At 40.3% G+C, this 23,210-nt stretch overlaps 1 protein-coding gene across 2 annotated transcripts in view; it reads right to left on the bottom strand.

Moving 5' to 3' along the window:
- The window catches only part of GAN (gigaxonin), a 55,676-nt gene extending 37,754 nt beyond the window's left edge, over window positions 1–17,922 (bottom strand). The window contains exon 1 of one of the 2 annotated variants that reach the window (XM_077133122.1): window positions 17,756–17,922. In XM_077133122.1, the coding sequence (XP_076989237.1) occupies window positions 17,756–17,922 (167 nt within the window). Of the gene's footprint in view, window positions 1–17,183; window positions 17,348–17,755 lie in introns of those variants that run through there. The other variant, XM_077133123.1, reaches the window with a different exon arrangement.
- Window positions 17,923–23,210: the final 5,288 nt, after the last annotated feature.

The following is a 23,210-nucleotide window of genomic DNA, read 5'->3' as shown; positions in this document are numbered from 1 at the left end:
AGCCAGAGCTGAGCAAGAAGCATAATTGGGTGCTAGGTCTCAGTCCTCCCAGCACTAGTCTAAGAGCTAAGCCTTACCAAGAATTCTGAGAAAGGTTCAGTACCACTTCTTTTCCTTCCTTATTTCCTTTAATTTCCCTGTTATCATTTCTCCCCCAAATTCTTTTACTCTAAACAGATTATGTTTTTTATTTACCTTTAAAACTTTTTTATGCACATATGTCTTGGAACTATTAATAATTTGAATAGATGTCAAGAGTAGTTCCCAAACGTGGATTCCCAGAATCTCTTGGGGAACTTTTATAAAAAAGCCGATTCCTGGGTCCTTTACCACACCGATTCAGTCAGGTCCAAGGCTCTATGTTATCTGGATACATTGCCTCTGCTTGGAAGGTTCTCTCCACCTCCACCTGCCTATTCACAGGTTTACTCCTTCACTGAGTGCAGGCTCTACTCCAACACCTCCAAAGGGCAGGAGCATAATCATCCAATCCCCAGTCACTCTACTTTTCTTCATAGAATGTATCACCATCTAATAAACTGTACTTGTTCAATGTCCATATTCATGAAAATAAAGGCTTTGTTTTATTTACTGCTGTATTTTCACGTCTAATAAAGTGTCAGGCACTGGCTGGGTACTTGATAAATATTTACTGACTTGATAAATGAACACAGACAGATTAGGGAAGCAACAGATTTTAATACTGTAATGTTAGTTACTGTTTCCACCATGAAATAAAATGACAACTGTTTAGAAATTTTCTTAAAAGTAAGAAACTTTACTTAAAAGTTGAAGTTTTGAGTATCCCTGGACTATATTTCCCGATTCATTCATAATGAGTGGAAAGTAAAAGCTTTCCCTCTACAGTCTGATTTCTTGGGTTTGCAATACAGTCAGCAATTTAAGGATTTAATGTTTAAATTTTCAAGTATTTCAAAGCTACCCAAATGTCCATTGTGCAATAATTTGCCTTGTGCTGAGGCACAAGCGTAAGCTGTACTACTTTATGGTTGGTGAGTGAAATAAGGGTTTTAGTTGATGAAAAAGACTGTCTACTTGTCCAGCAGGCCAACCTCACTCACTTCACTGCTCACTATTCATCATCACTGGTGCCCCGCACAGGAAAATGAGAAGGGACAATGCACTATAAAAATACGAAGATTAAGAAAAATTTCAAGAAACTCAAGGGTTTACTATCATGCCAACAAAAAGGTGGTAATAAAGCTGAAACAAAGGCAAATTTACAACTCAGAAAAAGCCATAACTACAGCCCCGACAACCTCTCTTCCCAAACTATGAAACACAGGAGAATTCAAAATAATGAATTCCTTTTATTTTTTTTTTTCTACTAATGGCCCAGAAACTTCAGGAATGAAGTCATCCCACCTGGCAAAGAACCATGGCCAGCTGAAGTGCTTGCTGAGGGTAAAGGGAACATGGACTGGGTAATAGAAGAAGGGAGTGATAAATAGGAACTACAACCATGTGACCAGTTATGGAAACAAGGACTGGGATTGTATAAATGTTTCCTCCCTGTTTTGTTATGAGTATGTTTGCATTTGTACATAAGCAAATATCTTGTTTTCCTCTTATCATATGACAGAAGAAAATTTCCATTTTTCTCTTGATCATCATCTTTGAAGATCATATATAGCATTTTGTATTTAGATTTACTCTAAGTAACCATGTTCAATTATATCAGTATCTGGAAGAAATTAAAAAATAGCAATCGTATGCCTCTGAGGGTCCTGTGATTTGAACAAAGGAACACTGTCTTTGGGAAGATTATGTTTTCTGAAAAGAGAACATGGGAAGTGTGAATCCGCACTTTACACATAGGGACAGTTCAAGGAAACTTCAGTATAGGGCGAGGAAGGGTAGGGAGGCAGTGCATACAAAGATCGCAGGAATTGTGGAGATGCATTACCCCAAGTAGCATTAATTATACTTAGAAGAACTGTGGCAAGCTCTACAGAGAAAGATCTCAAGTGCAAACAAACAGCTGACGGTTGAGTTACGTCCTCCATAAAGACATGTTCAAGTTCTAAACCCTAGTCTTGTGGGTATTAACTCATTTGGAAATAGGATCCTTGAAGAACCTGTTAAAACGAGGTCAAACAGAATTAGGGTGGTTCTTAATTCAAGATGATTGGAGTCCTTATAAGCAAAGGAAATCTGGACATGGTAGGAGGAGTGAGGAGGAGACAGATGGACATGGGATGGAAGCAGAGACAGAGTTATGGATTGTCAGCAAGCCACCTAAACTCTACTATCTCCAAGAAAGCATGGCCTGCTGATGCCTTGATTTTGAGCTTCTACTCTCCAAACTGCGAGCCAATGAATCCCTGCTGTTTAAGTCAACCAGTCTGTGGTATTTGTCATAGCAGTCTTTGCAAACTAAGACAAAAACAAATAGAAAGTACAGTGGTAGACATCATGGATTGGTTTGTATAGCCAACCTCCTCATTATAGCAGTCACAATATTAGGATATAGGTATGAATTCTGAAATCAGATTTCAAGTAGTTGTTAGGCCCTGCCCTTGAGGAACTAACCATATAATTGCTTCTAATCATGGGCATAATGTCAATAAACTGAAATGTTACCAATCACTCCTAGGAATTTGGGAGTTATCCCATTCACTTGAAGTCTCTAGCATTATGTTCCACAACGTAAAGTACCCATCATGTTTCAAAACAAAATTTTGCTTTTCCAGACCATTCACTGTCTTTGGTACACAGACCCTCTCAGATTCCTTTGGTACACAGACCCTCTCAGAGCTGGCCCTTTACTCCACCTTCCCTTCTCACTCTCCTCACCCCCAGCCCACACGCATATGTACACTTAGCTGTCAGTCTTTCAGAATTACCTGCATTCTCTCTTACCTGGAATGTGCAATTCTTTACTATTCGATGCTTTGCTGTCCCTCTTCTGGGTGTACTCCCTTCCCCCTCCTAAGGTGCCTGTAAATTCAACCAAGGCTTGCTCCAGTACCACTTCTGAGAAGCTTTCTCTGACAATTCTCCCCAGAAGTGGTACTGGAGCAAGGCTTGGTTGAATTTACAGGCACCTTAGGAGGGGGAAGGGAGTACACCCAGAAGAGGGACAGCAAAGCATTGAATAGTAGAGAATTGCACATTCCAGGTAAGAGAGAATGCAGGTAATTCTGAAAGACTGACAGCTAAGTGTACATATGTGTGTGGGCTGGGGGTGAGGAGAGTGAGAAGGGAAGGTGGAGTAAAGGGTCAGCTCTGAGAGGGTCTGTGTATCAAAGGAATTTGACTTCACCCTGAGGGAAATGAAGCTGCTTATAAGGAAGGTTTTTTTTTTTAAATTTAGTTTTCTATTTCAAAATAATTTTAGACTTACAGAAAGTTTTAAAAATTTTACCCTTCATCTAGTTTCTTAACAGTTAACAACTTAAACATAATCTTAGTGCAATTATCAAAACTAGTAAATTAATATTGGTGTAATTTTTTTCAGACTTAATCGAATTGCACACGTTTTTCCCCTTATTTCTTTCCTCAATTCTGGGATTCAATCTGAGGCTGCAAACAGCATTTAGTTGTTGCGTCTCTGCAACAGTTTCTCAGTCTTTCCTTGCCTCTCATGACCTTGGCACTTGATGAGTTCTGATCAATTATTTTTAACAAGGTAAGTCAACTTGGGTTTGATTCTTCACAATTAGACTGAGGTTACACGTTTTGGCAGGAACACCACTGAAGCAGGTTATGTCTTCCCTTGCATCCTATCAGGGAAAACATGCTGCGGGAAGTATCTTCTCACTGGTGATCTTAACCCTGTTCACTGGGTTAAAGCAGTGTCTTTTGGGTCTCTCCTCTGTAAAGTTACTACTTTTCCCTTTTTAACAAATAAATATCTTGGAGGAGATAATTTTAGAATATACAAATCTCCTGTTTCTCCTCAAGCTATTATCTACCAATTTAAGCATCTGTGTTGGTTTGAAATGATGTATGTACCCTAGAAAAGCCATCTTTTAAACCTAATACTATTTTGTAAAAGCAGCCATTTCCTTTAATCCCTATTCAGTATTGTCTGTTTGAAACTGTAATCAGATCATCTCCGTGGAGATGTGATTTAATCAAGAGTGGTTGTTAAACTGGATTAGGTAGAGGCATGTCTCCACCCATTTGGGTGGGTCTTGATTAGTTTCCGAAGTCCTATAAAAGAGGAAACATTTTGGAGAATGAGAGATTCAGAGAGAGCAGAGTAGAACGACATAACCATGAGAAGCAGAGTCCACCAGACAGCGACCTTTGGAGATGAAGAAATAAAATGTCTCCTGGGGAGCCTCATGAAATAGGAAGCCAGGAGAAGAAGCTAGCGGGTGACACCATGTTTGCCATGTGCCCTTCCAGCTGAGAAAGGAACTCTGACTGTATTTGCCTTGTGCTTACTCACTTGAGAGAAAAACCCTGAACTTCATCAGCCTTCTTGAATCAAGGTATCTTTCCCTGGATGGATGCCTTTGATTGGACATTTCTATAGATTTGTTTTAAATTGGGACATTTTCTCGGCCTTAGAACTACAAACTAGCAACTTATTAAATTCCCCCTTTTAAAAGCCATTCTGTTTCTGGTAGATTGCATTCCGGCAGCTAGTAAACTAGAACAGCATCCGCTGGTAGGTCTTATCTGCAATGGTTACTACTATGGCATTTTAATGACTTTCTATTTCCCTCATTCCTTCTACATTTATTAATTTAATTTATTAATTGCACTTGCAAATTGGTAAGGAAAGTATCTCTTCCCCCCCTTTCATTTATTTAATCATTTATAGACAGACGAAGGTTTATTGTATTCTATGGGATATAATCTAACATTATTTTTTTGTTGTTCAAATTGTTCCAACTTTGGCCACTGAGAGCTCTTTTAGATTAGCTCCTGTGCCTTTTTGTGATGCCGCCATCTTCTTTTGACCACCTACTTACTTTGTGATACCCACCAGATGTCAGGGCCCTTGTTGTGCTTTTCCTGCACAGAAATGGAATCAGCCATGTCTCAAAGGACATTAGAGTTTTAAACATGATCAAATTACATTTTAGAAAAGTCACTCTGGTAGCAGCAGAGTGGAAGACCAACAAGGACTGCGCATGGAGACAATTGAGAGACTCCTGTTACAATTTAGGAGAGAAATAACAAAAGCTACAACCTGACCAGAGGAAGTGGGGTAAAGAGGAGACAGATCCCAGAGATTTGAGAGGTAGAAATTCTAGGTGTTGGCATCGATTAGCTGTTGAGGAATTAGGGAGAGGGGTGGCATCCCAGAGGGTTGCTAGGTTTCTCTGCCAGTATCTGGTGGTATATCAGCACACAGCAAATGATGGACAATCTATCCAAGAAAAGGAGCTGAGTCCTACTAGGTTCCTTGCGGTCACGGTGTAAGTGATGATATACAGGCCTGGGGCTCAGGAGAGAGGATGAGGCTATAGACGGGAATGTCCTAGGAGAGAGCACAGGGTGAGGACAGTATCTTGTACAACATCAGAGTATAAGGAACAGAAGGGAAGGTGAGCCAGAGAGAGAGAAGGGCAAGACAAGTAGACTGAAGGGGAAACAGGACAAAAGGAGAGCATTTTGTCACTTAAGCCTAGAGAGAATGAGTATCAAAAAAATCATCATCATGGTAAATATAGCAGATGGGTTAAGTAAGATAAAAACCAAAGCGTTTTCACTTGATTTGGCAATTATATAGTTATTATTGGTTTTATTTTTTTTAGAACACTTTTAATGGAATGACGAATCACAGCCCAAATGCAGAGTGAAAAGAAAACCAGGAGGTGCGATTGTGGACATAATAAACAGAATGATTCTTTCATTTTGGTTGGAAAGGAAATGTAATAGTACACTTGTCAGAAGAAGATACAGAGTTTGCTTGCTTTTAACAGATGCATTCATTCACCATTTGCACATCTTCCATATGCTTAGCAATGGAAAAGACTTAAGCATATTTTTATGTTGGGGAAAATGAGCCAAAAGAAAAGGGAAAAAAAATAAAAGAGATAGGAGAATGAAGAGGATATATGATAGAATGATGTTCTAGTTTGCTAGCTGCTGGAATGCGATACACCAGAAACGGAATGGCTTTTAAAAAGGGGAATTTAATAAGTTTCTAATTTACAGTTCTAAGGCCAAGAAAATGTCCCAATTCAAACAAGTCTACAGAAATGTTCAATCAAAGGCATCCAGGGAAAGATACCTTGGTTCAAGAAGGCTGATGAAGTTCAGGGTTTCTCTCTCAAGTGAGAAGGCACATGGTGAACACAGTCAGGGCTTCTCTCTCAGCTGGAATGGCACATGGTGAACACGGCGTCATCTGCTAGCTTTCTCTCCTGGCTTCCTGTTTCATGAAGCTCCCCGGCAGGCATTTTTCTTCTTCATCTCCAAAGGTTGCTGGCTGGTAAACTCTGTTTCATAGTGCTGCAGCATTCTCTCCTCTCTCCGAATCTCATTCTCCAAAATGTTTCCTCTTTTATAGGATTCCAGTAAACTAATCAAGACCCACCTGAATTGGTGGATACATGTCTCCACCTAATCCAGTTTAACAACCACTCTCGACTGAGTCACATCTTCAGGGAGATGATCTAGTTACAGTTTCAAATATACAGTACTGAATAAGGATTAGAAGCAATGGCTGTCTTTACAAAATGGGATCAGGATTAGAACATGGCTTTTCTAGGGTACATACAACCTTTCAAACTGGCACAAATGACATCCTAGAAGAAACAAGAAAATACAGGGGACAGGGAAAATTAGACTTGATTGTCAGTTTTCGCTCTAGAACACTGGCATGTAAATAATCATTACACTACATTTAAACATCATTAAAAGCAATCTTCAGAGTTAAAGTTTCTATGTCTAAACAAAAACATCTAAAACCATCAATCAGCGTTTGCCCTATAGCTAACCTGCAGCTTTTTTCTATATGGCTGTACGCTAAGAATGATTTTCATATTTTTTAAGTGTTACAACAAAAACCAAAACAAAGATGACATGTGACACAGACCACTTGTGGCCTGCAAAGGCTAAAATATTCACTATCTGGCTCTTTACAGAAAAAGTTTGGCAGCCCCTACTCTAGATATTTTTATAGTAGCAAACACACAACATGATATGCAGATATACAAAGAAAAACATTTTTAAGAGACTGCTTGTAAAAATGACAAAGCAATGGTGAAAGACCTGGAAAAAAAAATTAGATTCACATGGCCAGGGTCTTTATAAAATAATTCCTGCTCCCTACAGTAATCTAGTTTCATGTGATAAGAAAAACAAATCTGTTTCTATCCTCTGAGCTGGGATATAGCCTCAAAGTGGGTTTACCTGTACTCACAAAAAAAGTACAAAGAAAAACAAACCCATAAGTGTTTTCTGATTTGTTTATAGCGCACTGTTTGGAAGAAAAAAAAGAACTGGAAATTAAAATGTCACACAGGGGAATGATAAAGCAAATTATGTGCAATAGCAATATGATGCAATAACAAATAGCTATTAGAAATGAGGATAATCTCATTATATTGAGATATCAGGAAACAGGGATATAAAATGACTTCAAGTGAAAAGATGAGCCCTAAATAATATGTATATACAATATGTATATACAGATGACAACTGATCATACTGTTTAGAGCCAGATATTAATTTAGGAAGACATAAATAATCGAATTCTCAAATAACTTTCCATAATTTTTTGTGCTTAAAATAGATTTTAAAAATTTTAAATCTAGTTCTTATAATTCTGAAAGTAAAGCAGACAGTAAGATTTACTTCTTAAAGCACGGTTTGAAAAAGCATGTTAAAACTTTAAGATGAGTTCAAAGACAGAATCATGATGCAGCAACTCATGAAGTAAAAAATTCTTCTAGAATGAAACAAGTCTGATTTCTTGTTCTGGTTACACCCTGACCTTCTGGAAACACACATGAAAGACATTCATGCCACAACCTGTCATACAGTTCCAGATTTTCTGCTTATGTATTTTTTTCAAATGTTATTTAAAGGAGGCTCTTTCTATAACCTTAAGACCCCACGTAAATGATCAGAATAAGCCTCAATTAAAAACTGGCCTATCTGGTTCTTTTGTGCTGCAGTAGACAAATGGCACTAAATGCTTAAAAAGTTCCAGGAGATTCGTATTTTTACTCACTTTCTATTCCCTCTTTCCAGTAAAAATAGTTAAAAGGAAGGTTTATGCCTTTCAAAGACAGAGAAAGTAGAACTTCTAAATAAATCCAAAGGGAAAGTAAGAATTATTAATTTGTCATCGTTGTAGTTATCCTTTCAAAATAGTTCAAACCAAAGCATTAAGTGAATGGAAAGAAACTCCTTTTTTCTTTTTATAAAGGGAGATAGCAGGAGTTGGGGGAAAAAACTGGCTTCAAACACCACCCCTCCGTTTCAGTTCCCTTTAATAAATGAAACCCATCTCCAGGATGAGCTTTGCTTTAGCATCTTTAAACCCAATCTTAAAACCACCTTTCTGCTTCTGGCACCATCTTAGTGTATAATCTACAGACAACCTTTCCCAAACAACTTGAAGTTGACAATGTCTTCCAAATTGTTGCCAAGGGAATGAATACTTCTCAATTCTTCGGCCATGTTGGAACAAAAGCTCATTGGAGCCACTCATTCTGAATAAAGAATTAGGTCCCTCTTCTACCAGGTTTCTTAGCACCAGAAATGAATTTTAATGGAATGGACCATACCAGCTAAGACAGTACAAAATTACAGACTCTCTTGTAAGTAAAACTACATGGCATAATGGCTTATTTTGTCTTTCTCCCAGCTCCTAGTACATATTCAGCAATCAAGTAAATATTATAGCAAAAAGATTAATCTTATTTGGAAGTAGTATATACAGCATCTTGAACTCTGATCTGTTATTTCTTCATTGGTACATATAGAGTGCAGTTAACTCAATTCTCTTATGTATGGAATTTCTACTCAAGAATTTAACACCTCTCTGGCCCTGGGGATAAAAGATGGTTTTTACAAGCACTCAGTCCCTTTGTTCTGTTTCTCCAATCTAAATAAAAGATAAATAAATTTATGCTATGCTGACATTACATACTATACAAAGGAATATTTGGAAGGGAGTGATCAGGGGAGAGGTTGGAAAAAATATTACAGAAGATGGGATACTAGAAACAGGTCTTGAAGGATGAATATGAATTTACCTGCTAGAAAAAGAGTAAGAGGTCATGAAAGTCAGAGATAAGACACACAGGCAAAACTAGAGGACGAAGACCAAATAAGAAGCCTTAAGTTTGTGAAGCACTCTGCAGAACTGCCAATATTAGAAAAGCATAATTAATGTGCTTACACAGCAATGCTAACTCAAATTTCACAAATCTAAGAGGATGGCTGCCTGTCCCACTTTTCCTCTTCTCTCTCATATTCCACATTCAATTAGCAATCAGCTGATTTCTGCTACAGTTCCTGATATTTGCCACTACTCAGATGCCTAAGTCATTCCCACAGTGTCCTATTATTCTGAATCAGATTTACCAACTCTAGTTTCATCCCCACCTGTCCTAAAAATAAAACTAAATTACCTTCTTAAAGTACAGCTCCATTATATTACTAGTACTACTGTTTAATGGCTACCAATTGGTTGTCTGAAAATCTAAACGAGTTAACATACTGTTCTTCCCTCCATCCCTCCCCACCTCCCAAAAGGCTTATCCAAAGCCTGAGACCAGCCTAATCAGCCTTCACCACCCTGAACCAGACTTCACGTTCCTGCAGTTATACCTTTGCTGTCTGAATGATCCTCCTTGGCCATTCTCCTTACATATCACCACCCACCACCAAAATCCTCCTCCTCTTTCCAAGGCCATGCTCAAATACTGCTTCCTCCATGACCTTACCTGCTCACTGGAGTAGTTTCTTCTCCTCAGAGCGAGAAATAGCTACACAATTAAAATAGCTTTTGTTCTGAACTTGCTTTTTCACAAGTGAATTGTAAACTCTGAGGGCAGATGCCGTACTTGTCATCTTTTAAAACTATTCCCAACCTCACAGTAAGTGATAACCATTGTTTATTGATGATAATGAGGAAGTCCACAGTGAACCTGAAAGTCATCTCCGGTCTCTGGTCTCTCTGCTTTTCCTCAAGTCCTATTACCAAATATCTTCAACCCGGCCACTTCGTGCCAATTCCACAGCCAAATCATAGTCCAGATCATCCTTATCTCCCACTTGCACAACTGCAGCACCCTCCTAATTGGTCTCTCTGCTTCCATTCTTGACTCTTACAACCCATTTTCAACACTGGAGCCAGAGTGACCTTAAAAAAAGAAATGTACCAATAAGACTGCACCTTCCTCCTTCTTAAATTCTATCAATGCCTTTTCATAACCCTTAAAGTAAAACTAAACTATCAGACACTAAACTGTGTTGTACGATTATTTTTTTTGTCCCCCTTTCCTCTGCCCTCCCCCACCCCTCACAAGACAGCCTCTAATACACATTCAGGGAAACTGTTCATCTTATTTGGAAACAGTATAAATGCCAAGCAGAATTCAATAACTATAATCCCTGCCTGTCTCTCGCCGCCGAGAATGTTAGTTCACAGCTCTCTACCCAGTACTATTTCCAGTCATGCTGGTTTTCCCCCAGTAGGCAAACTGAGTTTCCCTTTGGACTTTGCACTTCAGTTCTCTGTGACCTCCCCACCTCCAGCTCTTCCCATGCTTAGTGTTCCTCATCCTTCAGATCTGTTCATCTCCTAGAATGGTGCTCTCTTTACCCCATCTGTAGCTGCAAAACTCCTGTTTCCTGTTTATTATTTTATAGCACCTACATCTCTTTGTAACCAGGCTTTTTCTTTATTACCTGCCTCCCAGCGAGACTCCACAGATGCTGGAAGCCTGTTTATCTAGTTCACCACTATAGCACAGTGTTGCACATAAATACTCGAGAAAAATTTAGCAAATGAATGAACATATTAGAGAAACTTGACCAAGAATCTATCTACAGTTAGGCTGTACTTCTAACATACTACTATCACTCAAACCAGGAAAGCTTTGTAATAAATCTGAACACTCAACACTTTCTCATCTGTTAGAGTCATTAAACTAAAAAGAATCTTATGATTTGTTTTCATTACATGAAACTTTCCAAAACCTCTCCAGAATTAGAGCATTTGCTAACTACTGACACTGGCAATCACTGTCTTGTATAAATAAATAATTTTAAGCTGAAATGAGTGATTGGTATTAAAACATAGAGCTTGTATTGATAAGCACTTAGTTTGCTTAGAAACCCAGTGAAAATATTTCTTTGATTTTCTGAAATTGAACATATTTTATTATTTTTTAAAAAAAATATTTTTATTGATAAAACAATATACAAACATTCCATACATGGTATACAATTAATGGCTCACAATATCATCACACAGTTTTACATATATATATTTTTATGTATATATAAATAATAATAATAATAATAAAAAATACCATATATTTATATATATATTTTATATATTTAAATATTTTCAATTTATTTTAAATTGAAAGTGAACATATTATTTTAATACCATTTTTGAAAAACTCACATAAGAGCAAGGTTTAATCAAACACAATTGCAAAAAAAAAATTGTGATTATAAGACCTTCAGAACATTTCATTTTTTTAAGCAGTTGTTAGGATGCCTTATAGTAGATGCATAAAAACAAACAAGGCCTAAATCCATTAAAAGATATCCAGGCCCAACTTAGTTCCCACTGACATAATAGTACAATAGACAGGTATGGTTAATTTGATTTAAGAATGCTAAAAGATTCAGTAAGAGATCTAGACCCTGGGAGGTTCTAACCAGATACCACAAAACAGCTATGATCAAAAATATATTAAATCTCGATGTCCATTAACTTCAAGAAGCAAAAAACACAATACCTTAATGGTCTCTATTCTATTAAACTTAGTCCTTCCCATCTTTCACTCGTGCTACATAGCGCCTCTCTCAAACCTTTACTGCTTGAAGGCTAACTCGCACCTAAAAAAACATTTCACCAAGATTTTATTTTCCCTAGAATAGTCTATGTTTCTAATGTCTTTTTTCCTATACTTTTTTTTTGGCATGGCAGGCTCCAGGAATCGAACTTGGGTCTCCCACATGGCCAGCGAGAATTCTGCCACTGAGCCATCACTGTACTACCTTCTAATGTCTTTTGAACAGAAGAAAAAAGCAAGTTACCAAAATAGTAAATGACAAATGCTATATATTTATATTTTACATTATTCCTATAATAATTCTGTGATAAGTTAGGGCATTCACATTTGTTCTGGTAGAAATGGAGGCAACAAACACTAGACCATCATTCTATGCCTAAGGGGCTCATTGGCAATAAGAATTCAGAAGATGATTTAATTCTCCCATTTTCTGTAACTGACCCTCAAGAACAGTGATTGAGCGTCAGAGAGCTTTAAGCGGGAGCACAACGACTAACCCTTCAGAAAGCTACAGCTGCCCTCTCTACCAGAGACTGTGATTTCCTCTTCTTTGGACTCATCATGTCATAGGAGGTAGAAAGCTCATGGAAGTCAAGGTTGTAACCACAGCCTGCTACTTGTCACACCCAACTCCCCCACATTCCCACCCTTAACCCAGAATTCTAGCTTACAAATTATTCGTTTATATTCCAGCTTTGTACACAAATGATACCTTTGGTCCTTCAGAAGGATTTACTATAGTACTCATTAGCAGAATGACTCCTTATTTATATTGAATATGTTTTCTTTATGTATTATAAATAGATTTCAAGCATCATGTTGTTATCATGAGAAGAATTAACACTTTAAACAATGGATGAGATGGTTTTGTAATCTGAACGCTTGGACTATATTATTCAATTTGAAATCCTAAGGAACCAACATTTCTACGTAGAAAAGCACTTTAATTGAATCTAAGTTACATAATAAAGATTAAAGAACACGAGGGGGGTTTATAGGGAAAAATACAAACTATAAGAAGAGGTAGAATGCAAAAGGATATAAGTAAAAGAGTAAGAATTTATCAATTAGAGAATATTTACTGAGTTAGGTTGTACTTCTAACATGATATTATTACTCAAAGTAATAGAAAGGAATGGTCAATTCAATTTAAGAATGCTCAAAGGTTCAGTAAGAGACCCAGACCCCAGGAGGTTCTAACTGAACCATTATATAGGCACAGCATATATGGATGACTACTTTCTGAAAGCATATGTGAAAGAAAGATTTTGAAAAGCTCATAAAGAAAGCAAAATGCTATTAACTGCAAATTATTCTGAGATCATTTTATCCCATAGATTCCCTTCACAGAACCAGATTTTCACCATTACCAGGGGGAACATTTAGTGGCTGCTGCTGCTTCCTAAATAGCACATTCTCAGCACTGAGTAACAAGGAAGCACACAATTGAATACAAGTTTGTTCAGTTACTCACATAAACGAATCAAGAAAAGGGAACTAGGGACTTGACAACATGCCCTGCAAGAAGCAGGTAATACTGATGGACTGCGCCATCTATGTGACATTAAACTAGAGCAAATTTGCAGGTAACCCAAGCAAGGATAATGACAATTTCTGTGTTACTATGAAACTTGGACATCCTACAGAAATCCTATTAGTCTCAAGTAGTTTTGTCAGCTTCATCTATGAGTCAAATTTTAGATTTAAATAACAAAACAGACTCATCAATAATTAGGCCTTGGAATATAACCAGATTAACAGCATTAAACAAACGCTTGTTACAACCTATCTCTGCTGGGCTGGATTCATACAGCATAATACCCAACCAAGTACTGTAGGACAGAGGAAAAGAGGTACTTTAACATCACCGTACAACACAACTTTAAAAAATGCAATAAAGCTCTAAGAATAGAAACAGACATCCTTTCCCCCACCTCACATACACAACATATACACACAAAGCACAGCAAAAAACACACAATTCAGACTTCAAGGGACTTGCTATCACGCAGCCCAACCAACTTCACTTCCTAGTTAAGGAAAGCTGTCCAAGATGACCTAGGTTGCTCTCTAAGCCCAATGTCTCAACTCCACCTTTCTTAGACGAAGTATCCCTCAAAAAAAAAAAAAAAAAGAGAGAGAGAAAAGAGTCATTTACATTTTGTCTGACTGAACTGGGGATCCAAGTATCTTGTGAATCTTTCTGCCCCTGACTTTACAGGACTGAAAGTTAAACAGACCTCTCTTCCAAGAGGTCCCTAGAAAAACCTAAATTCTTGAATTCTGGAATCTGTAAGAGAACCACCACAATGTCAATGCAGAAGCACCGAAGAATTCACCTTCAAATCCTTCTCGCATACTTTATTCCCAAGAACCACTGCTGATGGGAGAAAGGGGTCTGAATGCCACATCAAGTCAATGAGATTGTACCAGAACCAGAAGAGTCTCAGACATGAAGCAATCAAGAGAAAGGGAAATTCCCTATCTGCCACTGAGAACCTTTCCCAGAAGGTTTCACAATTGAGATAGGAAAGACTGTGGGTAACTGTATCTATGAATGCAGCTTTACTATGCTTCAAGATTATTAGGTCTATTTAGATTTAGTTTCCCCAACAAAGTAAGGGAAGAATGTTATCAGGGATCAGAATGAGAAAAGGCTGGGGAAAGGGTATGCTGATCACTTACTAGCAGAATGATAAAATACGGAAGGTTCTATCTATTTGTCCTCCTATAGCATCTATATCCTAAAGCTGCATGACACATACTCTACACAACCCAGAAACACCACCCCTTTTTTGATGTTACTATCAGAAGGTTTTGTTGCTGAAGTTGAGCATTCTGGCTTTTTCCTTTTATACTTAAATATTTCTAATGCAGTATGATTCCTAAGACATCTAATCCAAAGGCAAAGCATAGTGAAAAAAAACAAAGCAGAAAGTTAAGTTGACTTTTCTGAATTATATAGAAACTCATTTTGTTAAATAAAGCTGCTTTTCTTCCAAATGTGACCAAGTCGGACTGTCTTCTTTTGGTTGAGCATGCATGGGCCTAAACCAAACAACTCTACATTGTTCATGACAGTTATTAAAACAAGACTGAAGATATAAAACAAAGCTCAGACTTTTATAAAACTTGAGAGGTTACCACACATTTGAATACTCAATTCATCTATTAATGACATCATAGACCTAATTGCTTAAGTTTTAGAACATCAACTTCCAAAACATACAAATACATTTTGTTTCAATATAATTCTTTAAAATTCCTTTCAAATAGATACACCATAAAAAAAACAGTATTATAGGTATCAAAGTTACCAAAGTGTTTGCTGCCAAGAATTTATACATATTGGTCAAATTAACTGATAATTTTAAAAGAACCCTAAGACAATTCTATCATTCAAGCCATGTAACCTCAAAGCAATCAATCAGTGAAAAACATTTAAACACATAATGACTGACATGATGTTTTATGTGTAAAATGTCAAAAATATCTGCCCTACCCTCTAAGGTGGTTGAGAATGAAAATCAAAAAGAGACAGTATGGAACATGCTTGATAAACATTTCAGTTATAATGTAAGCCTCCAAGTGGTAGTTTACACAAAAATGTTACATACAAGTAATGCTATAGCTTGGTATGGTAAAAGAGCAGGAGACTAGGCATCATTAATCTTACAGAGGTAAGATTACCTACTTCAACTACAGAGTACCAGTAACCTCATAATGTAATACAAGTCACTAAGGGTTATTGGGCTGCCATTTTCTTATTTAGAAAGTGATGGGATTGGACAAGGGGAGATCTGAAGTCCCTTTAGGCTCTGCTACTGTGACAGTATTATCTCACACCCAAATTACTGCTATTATATATAAGCAACATTTCACATGACTAAATATTCTCTTTAAATGCTACCAGGTCATAAAAAGTGGATACTCTACCTTTCCCAACTCAAGGGATAGAGAAGTGATTATTACTGCCTTGTTCAAAGCACTGTTACATTGTATTCACAGGGACAGTCAAGAATTAAATGAGATAAAGACACATTTTATCCTCCAGTTATCAGACTAGTGAACTGAAGTTCAGATTAAGTCATATACCAACAAGGTACAGTCAATAAAAGCTGGACACAGAAGGCAGGTCTTCAAACTCTGAGTCCAGTGCTCTTTTCAATTCGGTGTTGTTGAATGCTAAACAGGGAGATGCAACAGAGCCAATTTTCGCTGATATCCAATTTGCTGGGGTAAAAGGAAGGTAGTCATTCATTCAACACCTTCACTAAACCACTGGGCACTGTTTTTTCTGAGTGCTAGGCATACAGGGTAAAAGAAAAGAAACATCCCTGACCTCAGAAAGCTGACGTTACGATTGCGGAAGATGGACAAAATCAAAGAGTAAAATATCGGGTCTACTACTGTGGTAAATACTATGGACAGTGAACCTTTGACCAATTTTCTTCTTTTAAACCAACTGGATGCCATTTAAAGAACTACAACAATAAGGCATCTTTCCCCAAACAAGAAACATTCTGGATACAGGGAAGACTCTGGCCTGCTGATTCCAATTTAATATTGATAGTTCAAACCCCGAACCTCCAGTTGTGAGGTGTCTGTCACATGGACAAAACTTGGTCTAAATTCCATACTAACAAAGAATTTTTTTCCCACATCTTTAAAGCCAGAAAGGAAAAAATGCAAACGGACTTACAAAAGAGAGCCAGGAGAAATTACAGGAGCACTTGAACTGAGCACAAACGTCTCCTAATGCAAAGTTTAAAACGCAGTTTGTGTGCCGAGTTCTAGGAAAAAGCTGTAGGAATACAGTGTACATCATTTTGCTTTTTCGGATCTGTCAATTCTAGTGTCATTCTCTACCGTAGTCTGTATTTAATAACTTGGTAGGCAATTTCTCCAACTTTTAGCATTTTTTAATTACTGAAAGAGCAACGTAGTTTGTATGAGATTTGCTGAGCTGGTAAATCAACCTAAGCTATGTTTTACTTAGATTTTAAAATGCCCTTCTGGTCGCTAGAATCTCCTAGTCCTCGGGATTGCAACTGTATCCTACGAATTACAGTAAGTCTTTCACGTGCGCTGCAGCTTACGTGAGCCGGTGTATAACTCACCACCCTCGTCTGAACCGGGGCTCCCAACGCCGGAGTGGGAGAGTGACGTTTACGACGGGAAAAGCCTCTACCTTCAGGATCGGATTACCTATCCTAAGGTGAAGCTCCAACAGGGCTTTCCGTCGTCACACACCCCATGATGAGCTGTTTGTTTTGGTTTCTCCGCGGGCAAGGGCACTCCCCGGCCGGGTTCGCGACGCCCGGCCCCCTGCGGGTGGATGTGGAGTCGAACCACACACCGGCAAACTTCAGCCGGGATGGCCGGTTGGGGCTGGGCCCGGGTGCGGCTCCGCCTTGCCCGCCGGGGCGGGTCCGGGCCGGCCCAGGTCCGGGTGCCAGGGGGACTTACGGGGCCAGGGGCCGGGCGTTCGCCGCGGCGACGGGAACCCGGAGGCGGCCGGGTGTGGAGTCGCGGCCCGGGTCCGGGTCAACTTCGAGGGGGGCGCGGGGTCCCGCGGGGAGCACAGGCCGGGTCCCGAGGCGACAAGCCCGACCGGCGCTGAACTGAGGGGCGGCGGCACACAGGGCCCGGCCCGGGGTGTCCCCCGAGAGGGGCAGCCGGCTGAGCAACGCCGAGGGGGGCCCCGGTGGACACGCCCGCCCCGCCCCCGGGCTCCGGGCAGCGCGGCCCCGCCCGGCCCGCCGCGGGCCAGTCCTCACCTGATGTACGGGCTAGCCGCCGCCAGAATGTTCTTCTGCACCGGGATCTCCTCCCCGTCGAGGACCAGGTGCGCGTCGCAGAAGCGGGACTCCTCGCGGAAAGAGCTGAGCGCCCGCAGCAGGCGCGCGGCGTGCTGAGGGTCGGACACGGCGCTGCCCTCGGCCATCGCGCCGCCGCCACTGCCGGCTGGCCCCGTGCGCCCTCTCCTCGGCCCGCCGGTCCCGCTCGCGTCGCCGCCCCGCCGGACCCCCTGCGCCGTCCGCGTCCGGCGCGCACCCCGTCCTCCCACCCCGCGCGCGCGCCCGCCGGGCCCGGCTCTCGGCGTACGGAGCACTAGCGGGAGCCCCCGGAACGCGCCTGCGCCATCCGCGGCCCGCGGGGCAGGCGGCTTTAAGGCGACGCCGCGTTGCGTCACTTCTCCGCGACGCCCCCGCTCCCCGGCTCCGCTCGCTCTCGCGCGCCGTCGCCGGAGGCGGCCAATCAGAAGCCTCCCGCCTTGGTCCTGCCCGCGGGTCCCCGCGCCCCGACGGTCGGGGTGCAGTAGGGCGAGGTGGGAGACTGCACGTGGGCTCTTCGGCGACGGAGGGGCGTGCGGGCAGGCGGGCACTCTGTGGTTGAGCGGCGCTTCTGCGTTCGAGACTCGGCTCTTCCACTTCCTAACTGTCGGACCGGGGGTGAAGTGCCCATCCTCAGTTTCCCCATTGGCAAAATGAAGACGATGACGTCTTAGTGTTTTTGTGGACTCCTGTGAGATAATGCATATGAAACGCCCAGCACGGTTCTTGGCTTATAGCAAGAGCTCAATAGACGTAGCTTGCTTTATTTATGAGAGGAAAGACTTTCCCGGATGAGAGCACGCTGGCTCTGAATGAGGGCGTATTGGTTGCGTGCTAGTAAGAAGTGGTAGGTGAGGTAAACAGGGAGCCCCAGAATGTGCAGAACCTCCCCCGCGGTTGTTAGGAGGTTGGTCTTGATCCTAAAGGTGTTGGAAATCACGGGAGGGTTTTTGTTGTTGTTGTTCCCCCTATTATTTATTTTTATTCCGTATGTTCCTCTCATCTGTTGACAAGGTAGATAAAAGGAGCATCAAACGCACGGTTTTCACAATCACACAGTCACATTGTGAAAGCTATATCATTATACAATCATCATCAAGAAACATGGCTACTGGAACACAGCTCTACATTTTCAAGCAGTTCCCTCCAGCCTCTCCATTACATCTTGGATAAAACAAGGTGATATCTACTTAATGCATAAGAATAACCTCCAGGATAACCTCTCTCGACTCTGGAATCTCTCAGCCATTGACACTTTGTCTCATTTCACTCTTCCCCGTTTTGGTCAAGGTTTTCTCAATCCCTTGATGCTGAATCTCAGCTCATTCTGGGATTTCTGTCCCACGCTGCCGGGAAGGTCCGTACCACTGGTAGTCATGTCCCACGTAGACAGGGGGAGGGTGGTGAGTCTGCTTGCTGTGTTGGCTGGAGAGAGAGACACGGAAGGGTTTTAAGTAAGGGGTTTTATAAAGAGCACTCAGCTGCTACGTCGAGGGAGGGGCATGCTAAAAGTGAAAAGATGCTTGAATATTGCAGTACTGGAGGTGAAGGAATGTTGGTCTGGATGAATGGGTGTTGATGGAGGTGGACCAAAGTCGATGGCTTTAAAAGAATTGGATTGTGAAGGAGAAGTCGCGGTAATATTCTGGGTTAAATAACTGCTTAGATGTTGGTATCTTTCAGGGCAAGAGAGGAAACGCTGGAGTAGTGGGAGGTAGAGAATCCAGAGCTTCAGATGGAACCAGGCTCCAGCCAAGCAAAGATCTAGACCGCAGAAATCAACACTGGATAGGCTCAGCGATCTCTCAAACCCTAATGTTTCCACATGGGAATGTGGAATGTAGCTGTCATTTTGTTCAAACATTAGGTACTCAATAAGGTGCCAATAAATTGTCAGTTTGATGAGGACCTAAGACCAAGGTCTGAAAGAATGTGGACAAGAGGCCAGCATTCCAGATAAAGCAGGATAGGGCTTCATCGAATCATCAAAGTCTTCTTTAACCAACTCAGAGTCACCAAGAAAGTCTTGGGTTTGTATCCTGCACCAGTCAAGATTTTGGAGTCACTTGCAGGAATCAGAAAATATATCTGCTTTCAGGGCAATATAAGAGGAGGAAAGGATATCACTAGTGGAAAATCCAGACTTTTCCTTTCTTTAATATGCAGCTAAAAGTATTTATGGATGAAATGATAAAATGTCTTCGGATTTGCTTCTAAGTAAAGGGAAGGGGGGAAGTGGATAAGGATAGAGATGACTAAAAAATGGCCATGGTTTAATAATTGATGTAGAGATTCATTGTACTCTCTTCTGTATTTTTTTGTGTTAAATTTTCATAATAAAATGTAAATAACAAACAAGATATGCAGCTCAAGCTTATCTTCTCCATGATATCTGTCCTGCCCCACTCCCTGGGAGCAGTTGACAGTCCTCTCCCTGAACAGTTGCCAAACTTTGAACATTGCTCTGTCTGGAAAGTTATTGTAATGGGTTTGTTTATCCATATCACCTGCTAGCTCACATCTTATTTTGTGTCAGTTCCCAGGTCCCAAACACAGTGCTTGCACATGGTAGTGCTCAATGAATGTTGGATGGATGGAGGGATTTTAAAAACTGAATACCAGATACCTAATAAATATTTTCTGAATTGCATTCCCCATTCTTAATGTTTGTCTTCTTTCTCAACTGGGCTGTTGTTGAAGTAAAAAATGGCATATATGAGAGGGACAGTTCTCTGTACAATTTCCATATTTCATAAATACCTTTGACTAATTGCTTCTTCAAATGTCAGAGGTTCCAAGCAAAACAGAGCTCAAAAACAGAGTCACAGTGAGGTAACCCCAGAATGGGAGTGTTGCTTTAGTTGAAGTGTAGGTATTAGTCAAGCAGGCTCTTCCTAGTACAGGTGAACTGTTTCTGTGTTTTGACGGGAGGAAGGAATAGAATAGTATGGCGGATTGAGTTGTGTGCCCCAGTTTGGACATGTTCTCGGTCTTGGTCCACATTCTGGTGGGTGTGGACCCATTGTAAATAAAATCTCTGCAGAATGTTACTTTAGTTAAGATAAGACCCAATGAATTAGATGGGGCTTTAATCTGGATCACTGGAACCCTTAATAAACAGAGTGAAAAGACAGGGAGCAGCCAGAATCTAGAAGTCAACGGAACCTGGAAGAGAAAGGAGAAGACTGCCAGGTGCATTGTCATGTGACAGAAAAGCCAAGGAATCCCAAAGATTGCTACCCAGCCAGGAGATACTGACCCTAGGAGGAAGTAAGCTTTCTAGCCTCTGAAACTGTAAGCCACTAAATTCCTGCTGTTAAGCCAACCCATTGTATGGTATTTGTTTTCATAGCTGAGTAACTAAAACAGATGGCTTGGGCAGAGGGTCAGGGAAAGGGTAGTTGCTGGCTTGAGAGGGTCACATGTAATAGGAAACGAATCAGCTGAAGACTTTATGTATACTTTTGATGCCATCCCATTGTTTCTGGTACTCCCTGTTCTCCCCATCTACCTGCTGAACTCTTATGAATCAAAACTCAACTCAAACATAACCTTGAGAAAACCTTCCCCCAACCAACTTCTAAGGGCAGAGTGATTAAGTCACCTCTGTGCTCCCTGTGCTATGTCACGTTCAGTGCTGCATTTACCACATGACACTGTAATGCATGGATTTATACATCTGTTCCCCTATTGGATCATGAGTTCCTGCAGTATAGGAGCAGGGTTGTATTTATCCACATGCCAGAGACTCACATCATACCTGATGCTCACATCATACCTGATGCTTAGTATTAGGTGCCTTCCGAATGCTTTATATACGTAGAGAGAACAGTGATGGCAAACCAAGTAAATGATCTAGGCAGACGATGTCAGACAGTAGGAGCAGGTGGTAGTAATAGGAACTGGGGAACGTGCACACCATCTGAAATGGGAGGCTACCCTCAGCTCCAGCTGATTGGTCCATGAGATAAACACCCAGTAGTGCCAGATCTAACAAATTTTCAAGAGATTCTGAAGATTCAGATTTCAATTGGGATTTCCCAGTATTACAGCATTACAAACTAATTACACATAGGGGAAAAGGAAATGTACAATGGATCAAATTTTGTCTACAGACAGGATCTAGCCTCAGTTCATTTCTAGAGGTAATAGGGAAATTGTCTTAATCAAAAGAATGCTGAGTTCTCAGTAAAAATTGTTGAGTTGAACTCAGATGTCCAAGAAAAGTTCATTCTGTTGCTCTGGGAAAGGATTTGGGGGCTGAGTCCACCCTCCAAACTGCTGCTGCAGCCACTCCTGACTGGGCTATGATCTGTTTTGCTTGATGTTGCTCAAATTGAGCTGCCCTTGATATGATTTGGGCCCATCATATCATATTTTGTGTTTATTGTGTCTCTACATTCCATAGCTATCTAGCTACCAGACGTCAACGGTGGTTGTGAAATGTGTAATTTAAGAGATCCAATATTGTCCTGGCAATTTCAGTCTCTGATGACTGTAACTGAATGCTCCTGGTTTAGAAGCTAAACCCCAGAGCAAGGGTTTGTTTTTTTTTCTTAAGCGCTTTCTTTTGATGTTCATGGGAGTGTATTCACAAAATATTAATAGTAGTCATTCATTCAACAAAATATATTAAGTACCTTCTAAGTGATATATGCTGAGACCATGGTGAAATACAGAGGTGTCTCAGCGGTGTCATTAAGGCATTTTACTTCTTTGTATTTTTCTCTATTGTTCACCTGTTCTGCCCTTAGCATATATCATTTTACAAGCAGGAAAAAAAAAAATACAAGAAACAGTCTCCATTTGCAAAAAAAAAAAAAAAAATTAGTTCTTTTACTTTTGAAAAATAAGCTCTTGAAGAAAAGAAGAATAACCTTGGAGTTTGGGAGGTTATTATTTTTTTTAAAACAAATGTTAGAAAGAGGAGAAGCTAAAGAGGAATCAAGTAAAAGAAATACTATAAAAAAATTAACAGTTGGAATGTTCTTTAGAAAACATCTAAATCCAGCAGGCTCATTGCATGGATGAGAAAGTTGAAGCACCACGAGTGAAGGACTCACGTATGACTTCATCAGGACTGAGGCCTGGGTCATTTTGTCTTCCAGCCCTGTAAGCTTTTCAGTTATACCAAAGTGACTCTTCTTAAGCATGAATTTGGTTGAGACAATCTATTCTGATTCAATTTAAGGCAGCCTTCAAATATTTTATTAGGTAATAAAATAGGTAATTTTATTAGGTAATCTGTGATTTTCCCAAATCTTTATATAGCTGTTTTCTTTCCAGAAATTTAAGCTATTGCTAAGTCAGAAAACATCTCAGTATTTATAATGCTTGACAGTTGGTTCTATATATTTCCGTGGTACTCAGAAATGTCTCAGACACCAGTGCACTAATT

This window comes from Tamandua tetradactyla, chromosome 16 (genome assembly GCF_023851605.1).
Source record: "Tamandua tetradactyla isolate mTamTet1 chromosome 16, mTamTet1.pri, whole genome shotgun sequence".
NCBI classification, from domain to species: domain Eukaryota; kingdom Metazoa; phylum Chordata; class Mammalia; order Pilosa; family Myrmecophagidae; genus Tamandua; species Tamandua tetradactyla.
Note: the sequence above shows the minus strand (reverse complement) of the source record. Positions and strands in the feature narration are given on the sequence as shown.